The sequence below is a fragment of the Tachysurus vachellii genome, chromosome 2, assembly GCF_030014155.1.
Source record: "Tachysurus vachellii isolate PV-2020 chromosome 2, HZAU_Pvac_v1, whole genome shotgun sequence".
Taxonomy (NCBI): Eukaryota; Metazoa; Chordata; class Actinopteri; order Siluriformes; family Bagridae; genus Tachysurus; species Tachysurus vachellii.
In genome coordinates, this window is record NC_083461.1 from 16,378,623 (window position 1) to 16,399,114 (window position 20,492).

The 20,492-nt window shown below is 39.3% G+C and overlaps 1 protein-coding gene across 2 annotated transcripts in view; it reads left to right on the plus strand.

The window, feature by feature from the left end:
• Nucleotides 1-19,293, plus strand: part of snx29 (sorting nexin 29) — a 76,771-nt gene extending 57,478 nt beyond the window's left edge. For both annotated transcript variants that reach the window (XM_060860013.1, XM_060860021.1), the window contains exons 19-21: nt 3,480-3,620; nt 11,544-11,683; nt 17,974-19,293. In XM_060860013.1, the coding sequence (XP_060715996.1) occupies nt 3,480-3,620; nt 11,544-11,683; nt 17,974-18,100 (408 nt within the window). In that variant the 3' untranslated portion in view covers nt 18,101-19,293. The remainder of the gene's footprint in view (nt 1-3,479; nt 3,621-11,543; nt 11,684-17,973) is intronic.
• The last annotated feature ends 1,199 nt before the right edge of the window (nt 19,294-20,492 follow it).

A 20,492-nucleotide genomic window follows, 5' to 3' on the forward strand; every position in this document is an offset into this window, starting at 1 on the left:
AGGTCATTCTGTCATGTTCAACCTTTTGATTAATGTTGATTGGTTAGCCTAGTTTTCCTTTGAGAATTTTAGATGATGATGGATTTTATTACTGCCTCATCCCACAATTCTGCTCGAATTTTCTCCTGGATTTTTTTATATTGGAGCGTCTGGTATTTTTTAATATTGCACAGAAATGAAATGCCATTAGGAGCGTGTGCACACACACACACATCACACACACACACACCACACACACACAAGCTCCATCACCTGAGAATTTCTCCATTTTGCACACAGGTGACAGATGCTGCTGCTGAATTTTTCTAATTAACGAGTCCCTCCTCAATCCTTATTGCTCCCACTTCTCTCTCTCTCTCTCTCTCTCTCTCTCTCTCTCTCTCTCTCTCACTCTCACTCTCACTCTCTCTCTCTCTCTCTCTCTCTCTCTCTCCCTCTCCCTCTCCCTCTCCCTGCAATTTTCTGGCTATTTTGCCAAATGTTGAGTCTCTGTATATTTGTAAAGGAGAATGTTAACCTGGCTCGGGTGTTAAATTCTAAGGGTATACGTTTCTTTTTGCAGCCCCTTATTCATTTATACAAAGAGTCTGGCTGTAGAATTGCTGTAATTACACTGTGCAGGTGAGTGTATTCTTTAAGCTGTGTTACTGGTGCCAATTCTGTGCTCCGTTTGAGACCAGACATCCATTAAGCACACAAAAGAATCAATGTGAAACAGACGCCAGCCAGCTAGAGGAAGATTTCCACCAGGATCTTGGCCAAAAGGCGCACCTGTTAAGACAGGAACTAGTCACGACCAAAAATAGTTTCTGACAGTACTATTCCGTTACCTCTCTCACATCTGCAACCTTCTGTGACTTAGACAGGTTGAAATAAACCCTGCAAGTTTGACGTTGAGTGTCTGCTCACTGTAGCAAGCACTCAGTGTGATCTTCAGGACCCAGCCAGTCATTTCTCATCCTTCCACTGACAGGTCCAGTTCCAGCCCTGCTGCTTGTGCTGTGCTTGTGTCTCATGTGCTAAGGCATGAATATATGTGATGTCCTTATAGGGCAATGTGAGTTCCCTGGTGAGAGGAGAAGGAGGCCTCTCAGTGTGGTACCTCTGGAAATGGAAGTGGTCAGACCCCAAAGCTGGACGCCACCAGTTAGACATCCTGCCATGCTCCATTTAAACCCAGCATGCTTCCATTTCAGCTGTGCATCGTGTGGACAGGCTGCTCATGATGTATACACATATATAAAATCATGTGCATGTGTATGCATTTCGTGCGTCTCTGCAAAATGACTCTCTTCCCTATCTCAGTCCCCTGGTGAGGTACACTTCCACTTTCAATAAGGATATAATGAGATATTGTAAATGCATTCATGGTTGGGCAAAATATTTGCATCCTCCTCCAGGCTGACATTTGCTTTTAGTGTGAATCATTCACTGTGGCTGCTCTTTTTGCCTCTCTATTATTGTTTTTTCTTTTCTTTCTTCAAAAAAGATAAATGCCGTCAGAGCCACTATCATGTTTAATGATTCATCGAGACTTTTGCAAAACGACGTTCCGTGTCTATAGTCAAGCAAATTTGTATTACAGATTAATGAAACATGTTTAAATAAATTTATTTAAACACTCATTAACCTTGCATACAACTTATGTGACCAGATATTATATGTCTAATAAAGATGTTTTCTTTCCTGTGCTTTGATTTTACATTTTCAGTGTATGGCATTTGTGAGAAAGTCATCACTTCTTTGCTGAAAAAACACCTCAAATTGGACCTATTCCAACATTGGACCTGTTCCAACATTTTAGCAAGTGTTACTAGAGACAATATTGCATTTAGTGATATTTTTTTTTATGTCAACACTGAGTCAGTTTCCAGTGGTGCAGCGAGCCATGGTCCTCCTTCTGTCTTTTATTTGAAAATGACAAAAGAATTAATTTTCAATTACAAAGAAGAGTGATTGCCCTGGAGTCTGATCTCTGTTGCCATAAATATTTATTCTAATGAGGCCACCTCAGCGTGAATGTATTTGCTTTAATACACCATGGCTTTGTGATTTGATTTTCTCCTGTTGAGCCTGTGCATCTGTGCTTGTCAGGGTTTTTGTGTTTGCGTTTATCACAGCATCTGAATGTCTTCTTTGATAACAGATATCATGTCTGTTCAGGACTAATTACATTCTTAATTAATCCAGAGAAGCAGCTTGTATATACAACGGAAATATTTTTATAACCCATCCCACAATGCTGGTTAACGAGAACACAGGACAGAATTATTTTTTTTTCTTTGTTCTTACATTTAACATTAAAAGCTATTTATTTTATTTTAAACCATTTAATTTATATATATATATATATATATATATATATATATATATATATATATATATATATATATATATATATTCTGTTCATGTTACACACACACACAAACTTGAGGTAGCTTTGTAAACTCTAAACTCTAGCAGATTCATGAGCGAGCCACCTGAGTTGCTTTTTCAACAGATCCAGCATATGCTCAGCACTTGTTGGCCACTTTCCCTCTAAATGAAACCTGTTGGGTGGGCAAAATGACAAAGTCTGTTCTAGAAATAAATTCATACATATGCATCAGCTGTACTGTTTATTTTAGTCTTAGAAACCAATTATAAAAATATGCTTTCAATCAGTTTCTGTTGCTATGAATCCACATTGCTGCGTATTGTGTATTGTGCAAAATACAAGGAAAGCTTTCATGTGCATTATTTCATGAAATAGTTTTGCTGTTCAACTCATTGAATACTAAAATATTTGTATATCGGGGATGTGGTAGCCTAGTGGTTAAGGTGTTGGGTTACCAATCGGAAGGTTGTGAGTTCGATTCCTACGTCCACCAAGCTGCCACTGCTGGGCCCCTGAGCAAGGCCCTTAACCCTCAATTGCTCAGTTGTATAAAAATGAGAAAAATGTAAGTCGCTCTGGATAAGGGCGTCTGCTAAATGCTGTAAATGTAATGTAAAATATTTGTATGTTTTTGTCATTAGCATTCAACTTAACTTTCAGTGCTGGTTTTAAGAAATTCTGTTTCTACTGATTTTTGCTCTTTGCACACACACTTTCATGTGAAACTCCTTTCTCACACACACACACACACACACACACACACACACACAAACCCAGTGGACATGCTGTGTCTGATCTTGCTGTGATCAAAGGGCCTGCTCAGTTAATTCAAGTGTGACTACAGGGTCTAGGGAGGAGAGGAACAGATGAAGGTGTGGAAATAGCTTCAGCATCCTCCCTTGACCCTTTCCTTCACGCTGTTCACTTGCCCATGTTAAGCACTTTTCCACACTTCCATGTGTTTGCCTGACCAAGATACTCGGGCTAAATCAAGGCTGTTGAATAGCAAAAGTAGTGTGTAAACCAAGGTACCATGTACTTTATATTCTGATGTTGCTGACTAGCAATTTGAGACATATTCATTGCGTATTCTGTGTTTCAGGTGTACATCAGGATCTTGGACAACGAGTGGAATGTCTACCGGCGTTATGCAGAGTTCAGAGCACTGCACAATCACCTGCGAGCCAAGTTTCCCCTGGTCAACACCTTTAGCTTTCCCCCTAAAAAAGCCATTGGAAACAAGGTAAATACAGCAAAAATCTCAAACACTCAATGCCCAATTTTCTCACTGCTCTCACTATTTTCCAGACTCTCAGTCTTCTGCTTTACAAACCCCTCTGCGTCTTATAGCAGTTTTTATTGAAGAATAGGGTGAAGGCATCTAATAATTGAAAAAAAAAATCTTCAAATAACAGCTTGAAATCCCGCTCTTGCTTTGTGGTTATTTGCAGCACTGTTCTACAGTAACCTTGTACGTGAAGCACTCCCAAATTTGGGGTGGTGTTTAAGTCAGGATGTTGTATTTGCACTGGAATTGAGGTTCTTTGTTTGTGTCAGGATGGGACTAAGATTGATGCTAAGTGTGATTTGACGTCTGAAGCAATCTTCATGTCAGAATAAAGGGTGTTATTTTGAACTGGAGCTGTAGAGAATTATAAGAAGATGAAAATAAGATGATTCTGTCCAATCACTGCTCTCAGGTACTGTATCTTTTTTGTCCTTTAGGACAGAGTGCCTTGGTTTATGGTCATAGAGACTGGGATTATAAAAACTTGACATTCTGTGACCTAAAGTATTATTTTTTCACTGCCTGAATCCATCCAAGTGAAGCATTTGCACTTTTTGCACCACATCTCTGCTCTGTCAGGCTTATATTCAGTGTTTAAAGGGGGCATATTGGTTTGGATAACCTTTGACGCTGTGAAACCCTCTGCCCCTGAGCCTCAGCAGCAAAGCAGCATGCATGTGTTAATGAGGCCACGCTGCTTAGACAGAACTGTCTTCCTCTTCTGCCTTGTCATTTCCTTGCTTTATTTTGAAGATCAATTGATCCGGCGAATGGTAATTGGTTCAAGGCACTCCTTCCTCTGCTGCTTGTGATTCCTGAGAGAGTGCAAGTTAGATCTAGTGGCTTCTGCTCACTGGTTCAAGGGTAGTTTTTTCAGAGCAGGAGATCTGGTTCATCAGAAACTAAGCACAAGGATGGCCAATCAAAAGAGCCAGTCAACTTGTGGCAGGTGTGTGAAGATCAGAACTGGCTGAACCGCCTGAAGCTATGTGTTTCCCTTAGCTTTAAACTCAGCAGGCATGTCTTAGCACTTACAGTATGTTACTTGGTTAGAACAAAGTTTTGTGGCATTGTACTGTTTACTCTAAAATTCCATATGGGTAAATGAGTTGCTACAAGGTGCTGACCTCACACTGACATGCCAGATGATAGTTTTTCATTTTATAAAGGAGAAAATCTATACTAAGCACAGATTCCCTTTCCATAGTTGGTGTTCGGTGCAGAAGTGCTGCTACCCGCTTGCTGCTAAAGACTTGGCAGGAACTTTGACATGCAAATTTGACTGCAGTATAGAAGCCCTGAGAGCAATAAAGTAGGTGAAGAAGCATAAATGACATGCAGACAGACAGAACTGGAGGTTTAACCATGACAGTGTTTTTGTTGGTTTTCATTGAGACCACTGAGATTAGACTTATTGTTTTTCATGATTGGCCTTTGTGTGCACTAATCAGTGGTGCTTTATAGAGCGTGCCTTAGTCCTTCTCTTTCAGGTAACATAATCTGTCCTGGATGAGCCTCTTCTCCTGTCAGATCCTCCAAGGTCAAGAGGGCTCTGTGAGTGAGTCTGAAGCAAGGCTTCTCTTTTAATATTAAATTCTGTATAATGATCCATTCCAAGTTGGATCTTCTTCAGACTGATTCTAAACTGACTTTTAAAAACACAATATTTATATAAGTGTATGAACTAGAATGGTTCCACTGTCCAATGGTTTAAGCTGATTGAAAGTTATTTTATCTGACTTTCTTATTACTAATGTTTATACTGTTTGGACTTGTGGATGATTGGTGCTGATGGTGTGCTCCTTCATGAAGAGACAGCTGAACCGACTGCTCTGTTTTTGTGCAGCAGTTTTTCTGCCCTGTTCCTCTGTACATGTCTCTTCAGGATTGCACTTTTCCTCAATAAAAAAAGATGTACTTGTCATGTCAAAGCGTACGCAAACAAACGCTTTAAGGCCTGTTAGAAAATGTATGAATATTTGTCTTTGTTCAGAGAATACCCCTGCATTAAAAACAAAAAGTCTATTTTATTTGACGGTGCATTTATCTGGGTAGTGATGTTGCTTTCTGTAGCTCTAGATTTAGTATTTAGGATCTAATATTTATGAATCCTGTATGCTGTAGTATCAAATATAAAATTATAAGTTTCCATGACTATCCCAATTTAGGGGAACTTTCCAGTTCTTGCTTGAGGCTTACCAAATATATTGTAGCTTTATCCAAGCTGTATCTTGGTTCATAAAAACAGTGTACTTATGCAGATATATGGAGCCTTTGACCTTTCCTGTTCTCTCTTATCTTGCTGCATATCATCATCTTTCCAGATGATTTGTGCTCATTATTTCATGGTATCAGAGCAGTACGGTGTTTGTCAGATTAAAGATTTATTAGCAATTTTACTCTGAAACTGATAGAACCCCTGGAAGATTGCTCTTAATGTCCTATCACATGTATCCACATATGCAACCAGACACACCTCCTTAGTTCAACCAATCAGCATCCGACTGAAGGCTGTCTGACGCACATCACTGTAGCTATGCACAAAGTACTGCTGGGACTGTGGAAGTGTGTACGTCAGCTTATCAGTGTGCCATACTGCCAAGAAAACCCCTCTCTGTGTAGTGACACAAATACACCTCAGTGCAGGAGAATACACCAACCTCCTCACAGCACTGACTGAGAATTGCTTTTATGGGATCATCAGGGCAACTCAGCAGCTCATGAACATCAGATTATATAGCAATTTTGTCCCCTGACTCAATCTTGTTTTTTTTTTTTCCATTCATTTTTATCAGACAAAAACGCATATAGCTGCAGGATGTTATATATAAAGTCTAGCTCCTGTTTCTTTCCCTTTAACAGGGAGCTGTCGATGATGCATCCCTCAGTGGAATCCTCAGCTGATGTGGAGTAGGTTACAATGAATGATGAGGAAATACATAGGGAGCTCTTTCACATCTTTTGTACTCATATGCTGCAGATCATCAGTACATTCAAGTGGTCACGTGTGGGCTTCTTCTGAAAGCTGTTAATGCTTTCAGCTCAAAGCTAGTCACATACGGCAGGAAGAAGGCTATCATGCTGTACTTCTCTTAGGATAATAATAGTCATTTCACTGGGAGGATAGGCTTTTATGAAAACTTCAACTTTTGCTGCAAGCTAAGGCAAGCCATTACACTAAGGTATAATTGAGTTTTTTTTAAAGCAGTTTTCCTTATCTCCAAATTTAGTACAAGCCTGTTGGCAGTAAAAGTCTTCTGCTTGTACTTATTTGCTCCCACATTAGCAATATCCCCAGTTATGATTTGAGTCCTCGTGTACGGGATGCACAGTTATTATTTGAATGCAAATGAAACTGGGCTAAATGTGGAATCCCAATTTTAGTGTACACCAGAAAAACACCCTGATTAACTGTCATCAGTGACAAGCTGTAATTGGATGTACGTCAACATCAAGGATGTATGATTAATGCTGAAAAGCAAATGTAAAAACGCAGATTTAATTAGGGTTTTAGATGCACTACATTCACAACACAGTTGTGCTGCTGGAAATCCATTCACAGCTACTGGGAAATCCCACTTTGTTGTTGTGAATAAATCGGTGATGTTCCATGATTTGGGACTGTTCTAGAAATAGGAGTGTGTACTGTGGGGAGATGTGCTGATGATTTGCTGCTGCAGTCTCTCTGTGTCTCACACCCTGTCTTCTTGGGGCATATCAGATCTCTCCATGCAGACCTGTCCTGACAGCTCCTAAACAGCTGATTTGTTAGGGCCTGGGCCAGCAAACACGCTAAATGTTCCCAAGTGTGTTTTGTCAAATCCGCCCCAACCATAGCAGCGTGCCAATCTCAGGCTGATAGAACCAAGAGTGATGGGATCAAAAAGCAGTGAACTGTCTCAAACTGTCACTGCCTCAACTCCAGAGCTTAACCTTCTTCACGGCTCTTTACTGATTTTCATTAGGATACATTTTACCAGTGTCATGTGGAGGACTGTAAAAGGGGAAAAAATGATAAGGTTTCTGTTTCAGACACTAATGAAGAAACAGTGGAGGGCAGATATTAATATCCGCATTACGGCAGAGCTGCAAATATGTGCTTGCTTCCCAGGTGATGAAACAAACTCTTTGTATAAAAATGTTAGTCTTTTTAATGGGGAAAATGTAGTATGTAGCTGCATTGAAATGATAATTAGCCCACATTTTTTTAAGCTCTTTTTTGTATTTCTGCCAAAATTATGGTCTGTTAGCCAAGAGGTTTTGAAAACACAATAATTAGAACAGGGCAGCTTAAAATTCTAATTTTAATTTTTTTCAATTCTTTCAATACCTAAATGTTATCAAAGTTTTAACTGTATTACAGCAGTGAAATGTGTTGTCTTTAATAGATGAAAATGACAGTCATACTGTCAAAACATATCACAAATGTAGGCTGTAGAAATTCATTCATCAAAATACATATGAAGAACCTTTTTATAATCACAATCGCAAAGTGTTATAAAATCATAAACACGACTTGACATTCCCCATTTCTGCTGTATATTCATTCCATTGTGGGTTCAGAGACACTGAAGGAGAGCAGATTTCAAGCTTATAGTTTTACAGAAGCACAATACAGGGCTGTTTTACTGCCTGAGAATGAGTATGATTTATAAGAATACTCTTTTTTTGTGTGTGTGTAGGTCCAGTGTGTGGCCATCTGTACATGCTGTGATGCAGGACCTGCATGAAACACTGCCACGCATCTCTAGATTCACACTTCTGACTTGTCTAAGTTCTCAGCCTGATCATTGTGCAGTGCAAATCCCAACAAAAGCTGTTTAATAGCTGGAGTCTAAAGGAGCCTAATTACCTGTGCTAACTGTGTTGGAAGGCATTATTATGCTTCGTCTCTGTTGATCAGTGTGTTCCATTCTGTTATGTTGAGTTAAATTTGGCCTGAATGTTAAAGCAAGTGCTCTGGAGTAGCTGCACTCTTGTTTTTTTCTTTTCTATGTTTTGGAATGTGTAGGGCTGTTAACTGCTTTAAGGGTTTTTATTATGAATAATATTGTTAACTATGCGTGCTCTCTGATTTGTAGTGAGTGAGAACTTTTCACAGTTCACTATAACCCTGAAGCCACACTACAACTACTTATACTCGACTTTCCTCCCTGTTGGCATTCTGCAAAGAGCTCCAAGTCATTGCCTAGCCACTCTTGCAATTTCTCAGTGTGTGTTTATAGGCATAGATGACTAACGTTATTTTAGCTGTCTTGACGGATAAGAAACATACCCCAGTTTGACCTCTTTTAGTCATCTGTCCATCTTTTACAGCAGCTGTACTGCACAGATGGTGAAAGGGATGATACTAGTCTTGGAATCCTGAACTGCATTGCTATGGGCGAGGATGGGGCTGCAGGCAAAGTCACGGAGATTGCCAGCCGTTTAGAACTCGTTCTCTGCTACAGTGTCCTTTTAAGATGACAGACAGTCTCTGACAGCTGTTTTGCTGCTGGCTCTCCTCATGAGACGCTTGTGCTGCTAAACTGTTTAGCAGCTCAGCGCTGCCTCTCATGAGCGTAGTCATTTCTTACCGTTTTCTGCACCAGGCCCAAGGTCAGCAACAGGACGGTGGTCCATCTCTTGTCCAGCTGTTCTTTTGCTTCAGTGAATTATTCAGACTCCTTGTGCAGAACCAGGTGTCCAATATACGCACACATACACAGTCTTTTAGTAAGCTTTTTGTCCAAGTAAGAGAACTTTCCTTGTGCCAGGTTTATTAGGGTCTGTTATGAAGCACGTTGCTCCTTTCATGAATTATGAAAGTCACAGTGCTGAAATAAAGAGTGCAATGAAGCATCTGAAGAGAAGACAGTGGTTCTGGGTGTCTTGTTTCTTTCAGGGGGTTTTCAAGCAGCCTTAATTGAGCTCAGCATTATCGCTGCATTAAAGATGACACCCTCAGGAGGATATAGCCCTCTCTCATTATTACTCTTGTTTCCCAACCCTGCCTCTACAACTCAAAGTGAATAAATTATGACTCATGTATACTGGATGAATATGCAACATGCATGGGTAATGTGTCCTGCATTACCCAGACATAAAAGATGCTGGGAAACCTGTGTGAACTACTTTTATGGTCACACTTTATTCGAGAATGCTGGTCTAAATAGCTTTTGTTTAATGCAGGTCATTGGTTCAGTCATTAATATTCATTAATCAGCACTCTGAGTGCATTCTGTTCTGCAAACCAGCCCAGCGTGACTTCTATATGTATTATTTTTACATTTTCTTACCGTTTTGTACAATGACTTTATTTATTATTAAATATGACCTCCTTCTACATGCACAGAGGAGATGTCCTGCAAAACCTCCAATTATGCTGGCAATATGAACAAATAATAACTTCCTCGTTACCTTTTTATAGCTTTCATTATTTTCATTCATTATTAATGATAACAGTGTTATTGCGGATCTTACATCAGAATACAATTAGCAGGTTTGCCCGTGTGTGCTGAACTCGTGGCTGTTATTTTATTTTTTTTTGGTGCTGTACCATGAAGTAAAGTGTCTTGCCTGATGTGTAAGACTGACCTGGGATTTCGGACATGAAAAGCAGCCAAAAAACTTTGATTAAACACTGTGTACCTTCTCTTTCAGTCAGAAGTAACTTGGCCCAGTTTCTTCTCCATCTCTTATAAAACTGTACACATGACTAACTCACTCTTACTCTTATTCACAGACACATTTATTTGTGTGGCTTTCACTCCAGCTTATCTTTTCAGTATGTGCTTTTATACATGTCTCAGTAAATGGTTCATCCCAGTGACAAGGTTTGTATGCTATAAGCTGACTGAAGCGATCTGAATGCTGGAAAAATGGCAATGAATTTGGAGATGCTTTAACAGAATTCCAGGCAGATGATCCAGCTGCTATTTCGTTAAATTTCTTTGTGTGCCCTGTTTTAGAAGAGCTTTTAGTCTGGAATACAACATGTGTGCTGTGAGTAGGCTGGAGAACAGCCTGGCATTTAAAACTGAGAAAAAAATCTGACCCAAAGATAAGATGCTGTGAATGTATTTTTTTGGGGATTGGTGCTGTAGTGCTAGATATTAGAGGTCACAAAGCAACTTGTTGGTCTTTTTTGGCATTTGTTTGTGTGAATAAGCTAATACTTGTGTTTATAGATAGAGAGGGCTGTGCTTCACTCATTGATCCATCTGATAATTCCAGTTATTAAACCCACTTCTAATAAAGTGGTGAGGTTTTCTGCTCTGAAGCCATGTTTGCCTTGGTGCTGTGTTTTACATGCTTTCTACCCACAGAGAAATCTCTCAAGAGTTCCAGTCATGGAGATATTAAACAAGAAATGCGCCTAAACCCCATTCATGCTTAAATTGGGTGTGGGATTGATTTTGTCCATGTGTTTGTCAAGTTGTGAATGATGGTGGTTCTTAAATACAGCATTAAATGGCCGCTGGCAATCACAACCCTCACAGAGAAACTGCTGCATTGAGAAAAAGCTGCTGTGGTGTGTGTGATACACATACATGTGATTATTATCGGGGTGAGGTGATCATTTACTGATATTATACAGGATTATTCTATCATGTCTCTAGAGCCATGGCTAGTAAATATAACTATCATGAAGATGATGAGATTCTTACCATCAAATACACCTTTGTTGACTGCATTAAACATCACAGATAAGCTAAGTTAGAATATGCTTCCTAGCTCATGGTCACAGTTTCTCTTTTACTAATTACTTCATTATCATTCCTGCATCCCTCTCCACCTAAACTTGTTTCATATGAGGTGATGATTTAATAATACGCAGAGGAACGCTCTAACTACATTCTTTATTTTGTGTGTGTCTGGGTGTGTGTGATCATGAAGGATGCCAAGTTTGTGGAGGAAAGAAGGAAGCACCTGCAGTGTTACCTGCGCATGGTGATGAACAAACTTATCCAGACACTGCCTGAGTTCACTGCCAGCCCTACCAAGGAAACACTGCTACAGCTGCTGCCTTTCTGCCAGTGAGTGCACACACACTCACACGTACACACATGTACGCACACACAAACACACACCTGCAGTGTATGCACATATGGCCAGATTGTTTTATTACATCATATTTCAGTATAATTTTATATTTCTCAGTAAAGCCTCTCATCTCACTTTTATAAGTTTATCATCCATCATCCTGTATACAGGAAGATCCTATATTCAGGATCTGTTGTTTCCCCAATTACACTTGCTAATTCTCCATGCTGTTTAGAGCCAACACTTGGCTCATCTATCTATCAGCTTCACCATTTTTTCTCACGCTGCATATCACTGAATTACTGTCAGTCCACTGAGTCTCAGCCAGCTCCAATTACAAACAGGAGATTAATGGAAAAATGTTCCTCCCTCTCATCAAAATGATCAGGATGAATTCAACGGGAATCCTTGGCACAGCTTTGAAAATGACGAGCTAATTTAATGGTTTTCAGCTTGATGTAATTTGTGTGTTGAGCCAAATGAGGCGTTGATGGGTCCAGCTGGGATGTGAAGGAGGTGAGGGTTGAGAATTATGGGAGTTTTTTTTTTTTTGGATTGTTATTAAGGGTTTGGGGTGGGGGTGCTGGTGGTCTGCAATTGGAATTGTCTGGTATACATTATGATTCATTGCTGTTGATACAGTATGAAGGGTATTTGTTTATTTAACTGTCTTTTTAAAGCAGTTTAATAAATGTCTAATTAGACAAAGATGTTTATTAGGGTATTGAATTGATGTATTGTTCGATTAGCTGTATTTAGACAAATACTCACTACACAAATGACAGCAAGTGATATCTTGAATTTATTCATATTTAGATTATAAGATTAGACTAAACTAAATATTGGATTGTTTAAGCAATCTTTAAAGTTCTGCATTATGTTGGCAGATTATTTTATTTCTTTCTAGAAACTAATGCATAAAACGATCATTTAAAGAACATTTAAAGGTTAAAAATAGTAAAATAAATCTGGAGATAGGCTTTATAATCTTTTATTTGTTTTATTTGAATCTTATAATAAGAAACATTGGATCATTTTCACTATTCAGATAAGTTAACTTGCTGCCGTGTTGTTTTTTTGCAGCAAAGGACAAACAGCTTAGTGTCTAGTAACAGATCTGGTGACTTTCAGTGTCTTAGCATGTGATTTACACACGTGATTTAGTTATTTGTTTATATACTTATCAAACCATGACCCTGGTGCCTTTGTATGGATCGAATCATTTCATCTTAAGGTAAAGGAGATCAGTCAGAATAACTTGTTATAGATTTGTAGTGACACTTTGTACTTCCATTGTAAAAAACTAAATGTGTAAAGGTTATCAGGTCTGAGACAGTTATTTATTTTTGGTATTATCAATCTCACCCCTCTCTGATGCCCATCAGAAATTCCTCCAGTTTAAATGCCTCTGGACTGAAAGCATGTCATCAGATTGTTTTCCCCAGCATAACAGAGACAGCTTGTTTTCCTTTCCTTATTTTCTCACACATATCTAGCTAGTGGGGGGCACGGTGGCTTAGTGGTTAGCACGTTCGCCTCACACCTCCAGGGTCGGGGTTCGATTCCCGCCTCCGCCTTGTGTGTGTGGAGTTTGCATGTTCTCCCCGTGCCTCGGGGGTTTCCTCCAGGTACTCCGGTTTCCTCCCCCGGTCCAAAGCCATGCATGGTAGGTTGATTGGCATCTCTGGAAAATTGTCTGTAGTGTGTGAGTGAATGAGAGTGTGTGTGTGCCCTGCGATGGGTTGGCACTCTGTCCAGGGTGTGTCCTGCCTTGATGCCCGATGACGCCTGAGATAGGCACAGGCTCCCCGTGACCCGAGGTAGTTCGGATAAGCGGTAGAAGATGAATGAATATCTAGCTAGTAATATTTCAATCTTTGCTTTGTCCCCATATGTCAAACTACTATATTGATGGCATATTCACTATATTTTTTAGCCATGTTGCCTGCATACATTCCAAGAGCATCTGCTGCTGTTGAACTGACCTGCTTTAATAAATCTGAACAGCACAGTCTCATGCTAGCAGTGAAGCAAAGTGAGTTGTCCATCATGCAATGGGTGCAGGCACGGTTGTGAAATAGAACACCGAACCGTGTGTGTGTGTGTGTGTGTGTGTTTGTTTAATCCTGGTATCTTCATCTGTGAGCTGTGTGGTTTAGCACAGCTAGAGCAGGAGAAGGGGAAGTTTAGATGAAACGGTTGTTGTCACAGCCTTTTTTAGACAACAAAAGATGACTCGGGACTCAGACATTTTCAAATGGACTTGAGTTCAGAAATGTTTTTTGAGAGAGAAAAAGCAGCTTATGTATTGGGTCGTGTTCATTTTTTTCACATCCACAATCAGACACTTGTACTTTTAAACCATTGAACTCATGCTATCAAAACTATATAGCTTGTCAGATCACAAATTGCTTGCCTAGCATTTTAATATGTCTGCTGAGTATATATAATTCACCAAGCACACAATTCAGCTTGTGCAGTAATTAGTAATGCCACACTTGTCCACTTGCTCTGGGTTTATTTTAATTGCATATTGATGGTTTAAAGAATCTATGAAGGTGGGAGCCAGAAATTGGCATAAACTCTAGAAAAGCTCATTAATCATTCTCCTACCTTCATAAAGAATGTAATATTGTGTTTTACGCCAAAAAGGATTATTCCAGAGCAGGCATGTAGGACCAAGAACTGTTCTTGTGCACGGAAATAATCACACCCTCATGCTAATAATAATAAACAGCTTTCTTTGCATGCAAACCCATCCAAACCTGTTTACTTGTTAGTCCTATCATGTTTGTTTCACACCTGGATCAGAAGTGTTTCTAGACCCTATGTGGACCCATCTTTCTGTAACTCTGTTAAATTGCTTTAACTTTGTGAACCCTTTCAGTGTGTGTAATCTGATAAAAATGGCACTACAGCAGTAAACTGTCCACCAACCCTTTTCTCCCATCCGTTTTTTAGTTGCTTGGTTTAACAGAATATCTGCTCACATCTTAGCTTCCACTCAGCTTTTTTATTCATAATGCTGGTGGATACTTCTTTTGTGTTTACATGATTTTTATCACAAGGATATCGTATCTTGAGTAATCTATCTCTAAAGTTAAAGAATTTAATGAAGTGTTGACTGTTTGTTGACTTTACTAATGCTACAGCATTGCAACAGCTCACAACAATAGTGTTTATTTATTTATTTTTTTTTGGTGATCTGTGAAAATGAACATGAAATCAAAACAAGAGCACGAGTTAGTGGTCATTTAAAGTTCAGCCCTTTATTTGATATAACAGGAAGTTGGGTAACCTGGATAAGGCCATAATGCTGTAAATGTAAATGACTGTAGTATCTTAAATACATATTAGATTAACTTGTCTGCTTGTGGATGTTGGAAAAAAAAAACCCTGACCTGTAATATTGCATGACTGAAGAGAGGACTAGACAGAAACAGCACATATTAAGACAGGGAGGGAAAACTATTACAGTAGTTAATAATAAAAAGTCTGAAAGTTGCTTCTCTGTCATTCTTTTTTTTAAATTTCCTTTAGAAATCTCTTCATTGGAAAGTGTAAAACTAAAAAAAAAAAAAAGGTCAAAATGTCTGTGTGATGGTAAAAATACACAGCGGAGGAGGGAGAAGGTGAAATGAGAGAGCATGATGGAGAGGCCAAAAATGTAGAGAGGGGAAAAAAAAAGTCCAGCTGAGCATCAGGTAAGGCATCGTGAAGACAAAATAGCAGGTAGCAAGTAGCACACAGGTAATAGGTAATGTAAGGATTTTCTAGTTCTTTCATGCATAATTAACACCTGGCATTCATATGCAATCATATGCAATGCAATGTTCCTGTGCCCCACCTGTAATTAACATATAACTGTAAAGGGGGAACCAAATGGCTGATTACACTGTGTCTGTGCCCTACCTGTACTTAACATAATGGCCTGTCTGTGAAGCAATGAAATGATCAATACACAGGATGGCCCTTCTGTCCTGTCCAATGTAAGTTCTCCAGTAGAAGGTCCTAACTGTATCTGTCTATTGTTTGAAGGCCATTTGTTACCAGGTATAAAGTCTGGTCACAGAGACAGTACATTTTCTGTCTGTACATTTTGGTCCAGCCTCCTTTTCTTTTACATATTAGAAGCATTCTAGTGCATTGGCGAGCCACCCAACGACCGCGCAGCCAAATTCAAGGAAAATCAGTAATTAACCAACATGAATCAAACCCTTAAATTTGCATGAATCAAACCCTCAAATACATTTGTATTTTTACCAACTACACACTAACATTCCACATTTCCCAGTGGGGAGAGAGATAATATATATGTCCTGTTCACAGCATAGACATGCATACACACACAAAACTGATTGGCCCCTTTTTGCACTGAGCTGCACAAGTAGTTCTGTTCTCGTCATTGTTTTCACATATGCTCTCTTTGAAGGCTGAACACCACTAAGAGTTAAACTGTAGAAACCTGGATGCTGATTTGGGCCATCGCTGTTCCTTCCATCTGCTCAAATGGAATCATTTGCTAGAGGACATTTTTCCCCTTGATTTCTTTTTAAAATGTCACCAGTGTACAAAAATCAGACAAAGCCGCTTTGTGGTAAAAGGATGAGCTGGAGCTGTGTCCTGAAGGGTTATGTAATGGCTCAGTGAGGAGCTGTTATTTAGCTCAGCCAATCTCTGTGGGGACAGACTGAATAGTGTATGCGTATGTGAGAATGGAGAGACTGTGTTTGTGTATGAGAGAGTGAGTGTGCACGTGTGTGTATGAGAGTTCTGAGATGGATGCATAGATTGAAGTGTATGTGTGAAAGAAGGCAGTACCCCACTTACCTGCGTCTAACTTCTCCCTGCTGTTGAGGCTTGATTGAAAGCTACTCAGCAGTGCGCTTCTTTTTTATTTATTTATTTATTTATTTATTTTTTTTTTTTTATCTCTGTCTGTCCTCTTTTCTCCCTCATTTTCTCAGATATGCTCATCTGACTGCAGAGGACTGTGCTGGTGTATTTAGAAAGAATAGCCATACAGCAGTGTGCACTCCTGTCATTGAGCTTCACACTCTCAAACCTCAAATGGATTTTTATTTGTAATTGACATTGTAGTTCATCCTTTGTTTATGATCTCCTGCCTTGTCTTAGCGTAACACACAAACACGCACACACACAATCACAAAGGCAGTAACATTTTCTTAGATGGTCAATAGATCTTGGTTCATGAGTTGTGTGGTTGTCATGGCAGCCAATGAGTGAGATAATGTTGAAGCTCTCTAACGCTATAGCACAGTGTTTGTGTGTCTACTGGTTTTGGTCTCCTTTGTGTAAATTAAATATTCATATTGATCTGGTGGAGTGTTGATTGTCCCCAATTATTAAGAAAAAAAAAATACAGCTTTTATCTGAACCAAATTGTTGCTTTGGTAGATCATACAGGTGTTTTTCTGAAGCTGAAGTAAATAGAAACAAAAAGAACAAACAACTAACAAACATGTACTATATACCCAGAACTTTAACCTGTTCTGTTGTGATTTGCAGCATATAATAAAAAATACTAAAAAATTGCATAGCCATGGGTCCCACATCACTGTGTCGTCCCACTCAGCTAGTAGTCAGACTGGTAGATGTCAGCAGTACAATGCTGGCTCAAAGGTGCCAAAACAGATTCCTTTTCAGATGCTGATGAGACAGGAGATGAATATGTCAGATATACCTCCTAGAGGCTGCTACAGGCATCACATAGTCCATCCATCATTAAGCTAGAAAGAGCTTCCATGCCAGCGTCAACTTTGTCAGCTGAACTGCCAGCTTATCCATGCTATGCGTTTTAAAGTTGGGTTCCTTTGTAAATATGTCATTTCCACATTTATTGCACTCATTTATTAAATGAACTAATTAACTAAGGAGATGTCAGTCTAGTTTTTAGAAACACTGCCTGTATGGCAGCCTGTATGGCTAATGTTTGTTCTGCTTTCATTATGCTAGAATAGTTTGACTATAAATAGCATAACTGAATGGCCCTTTCATGCTGTTTCTATTACTACCTGTTTTCTGAATAAACATTTACCCACACTCATAAGAGATTATTCTGGTTTTATACTTCACCTTCTACTGTGTTTCTTCATACTGTATATAATGAGGAGTAATGCACCACTGCATTTTGTGCTCAGGCTAATCCGTCAGGTGCGTTGTGAAAGTGTGTAAAGTCTTTCACAGTATACAGTGTTGTTTATCCAGTATGACAGGCTGACTGTCATGAGCATCAACTCTGCTTGTGTTATTTTCTCCACAGGGACATTCCTGCTGCCGAGAGTGGGAGTAAAACAGGACGATCAAAGACATCATCTCGTTTTCCCCGGCTGGGCCGCAGTTCTGGTCGTGATGCTCGTAACCCTGAGCCCCAGAGTGGTGACCTTTAACCTTCTAATCACACATTGTATATTGAGAGCAGATACTGACCTCAGACCTGAACTCTGAATTATGGATTCCAACAGGTCTGTTGTCTTAACCTTCAGATCTGTGATTCGATTCTATAAAACTTCGCCACCTGTTCCATTCTGGATATATATGGAGACGAGACGAGTGGAGGAACTGCACTCTGACAGAGAACTTTTCTGTTTACCTGTCAGTCGTGTGGTGGAGCTTTCTGTTACTACGGTGCCTAGTTGTCTTCATCAGAAGAAAGAAGGACGTAATTCTTGCTAAAATCCCTGTTGACGCTTTATAGAAAGTTGTGGATTCAAATTGAAGTAACTTGCACATGACCTTATACTCAACTTGACCAAAATAAAGGGGAAAATACCCTTTTTTATGTTTTGTTAATCTGCTATACTGTATGTTGGACACAGTAATGTATTGCAGTACTCTTACACGTAATGGCTTAATAGCTGAGCAAATACAATCCTTTTCATTTTTCATTGTATAATGCTCCATAGTGTTAATGATGCATCAAAAAAACTGGATAGATTCTAGAGGACAATATCTAAAAGTCATGAAAATGAATATGCTGCCTGAGGTCCTGAATGTATGTGGCCACTCTTGTGGAAGTGGAGAGGATGAATTGTCATGATTTGGGATATTTCTGTTATCCTTTTCTTTTTCTTTCTTTTTTTTTTATTCCTGAAGACCCAGAGTTTTGTTACACAAAGCCAAATGCACAGTGGAGCATACTAACTGTAATTACATTAGTGGACGCTCCACTAAACAAATGAACAAATCATGTTTATTTTTATGTTTGAGCACAATAATGAGCCTGAATATATTCTCACTGCAATTTTCCTTTTATTTTTACTTCAACTTGACAAATGACAATGTCATTGTTTATTGACTGTTAAACTTATTATGTACACAAAGATGAAAGAAATCATATTCAAATGAGTACATTATTGGAATGTATTCCATGTAACGTCATTAGCATTAGCCTACATTTATATTCTGTCCATCTGACTGTAGCTTGTGCCATAGCAGCAGCTTTTTACTGGATATCAGTTTTGCAGTCTTTTGTACATTAGCAGTACTTAGCAGACTCGGTGGTTTTCTTTATATCAGCAGAAGCAGAGCTGCCAGCCTTAAACCAGTGAAAAGAGCAAAATGAATAAATCAGTAGAAATAAGCACTTCTGTTCTGTGTCCAATTCCGAGAGATTTTACACCTGTAACAGCAAGCAGAACAAACTCTGAATATTTGTAAACAGTTGGCTGCAAAATATTTCCCAATATAGTGATTGACCAGGATCACTGGTTGCTATAGTTACCTGATGGTTTAGCAACCATCAAAAAAGGGTTTTGGGTTCTATCCTTTTTTAGTGGTTATGTAACAGCAGAATAATGTGTGTTCTAAATGGGGGAACTGCCTCCACTGAAAATGTGCAGCTCAGGAGTGGATGACTGCACAGTGGAGTGAACCCAGGCCAGTCGCTCTACATAACTCGCTTGAGATAAGCCCTTTTATGTAATGTCACTCATGTTTGTGGTTGATAATTTATCAACAAAGTGTTCTTGGAAAACCGGTGCATGCTTGTTTCACTTGTGAAATGTTGCCTTCGGCACCATCAATCCCAGATGTTCGCCTTCACTGCTCCCTACAGGGTTACTTAATTCAAAAATCTGCTTTAGTGCATCTCGAGACCAAGCATACTTTTTTATTTATACGGTACGTCTTATTCTTTTAGTTCAAGTGGACTTGATTTTCGATTCAATGCTCCTTTGTCTGCAGGCAGAATTGGAGATGTTGACCTTGCTCAAAACAAAGATGTTGCATAAAGTAGCTCTTCAAGTAGCAGATATGGGAATATTATAAAAGGAAAGTGTTCTCTGGCTGTAATCAAATTACATGGAATAATACAGACTAGTAGTTGAACCTCTTAACAACCTCGAGATTAAATGAGGTGTGCCATTAGAATTCCAAATATGACATAGATTAAGATGCTTTATCAGTGTCTCAGGCCATATGGAAAAAATATTTGAATGAATCACAGGGAATAATCACAGTCAGTGTTTGAGCTTTTGTGATGAATACATTGAGAGAGCTAAATATTTACAAGGGGGCAATTAAATATTGGGATCTCATGATTAACAGCAGACTACAAGAACTTCCAGAATCGGCAGTGAAAAACCAGCAGTTTCCCTATTAACCTCTCACTCAAAACAAAGGCCTGATGGGGAGGAGAAACTGACACGTTTCTAACTGCGACATGTGTCATTTGCATAAACAGTTGAGACTGGAAGATGAGCCGCATTGGGGTGGTAATTTGTTCGTATCTCTGAGATCATGTGCTGCTCTAGGGCCTGTCTGCCTGGAAGAGCTTGGAGC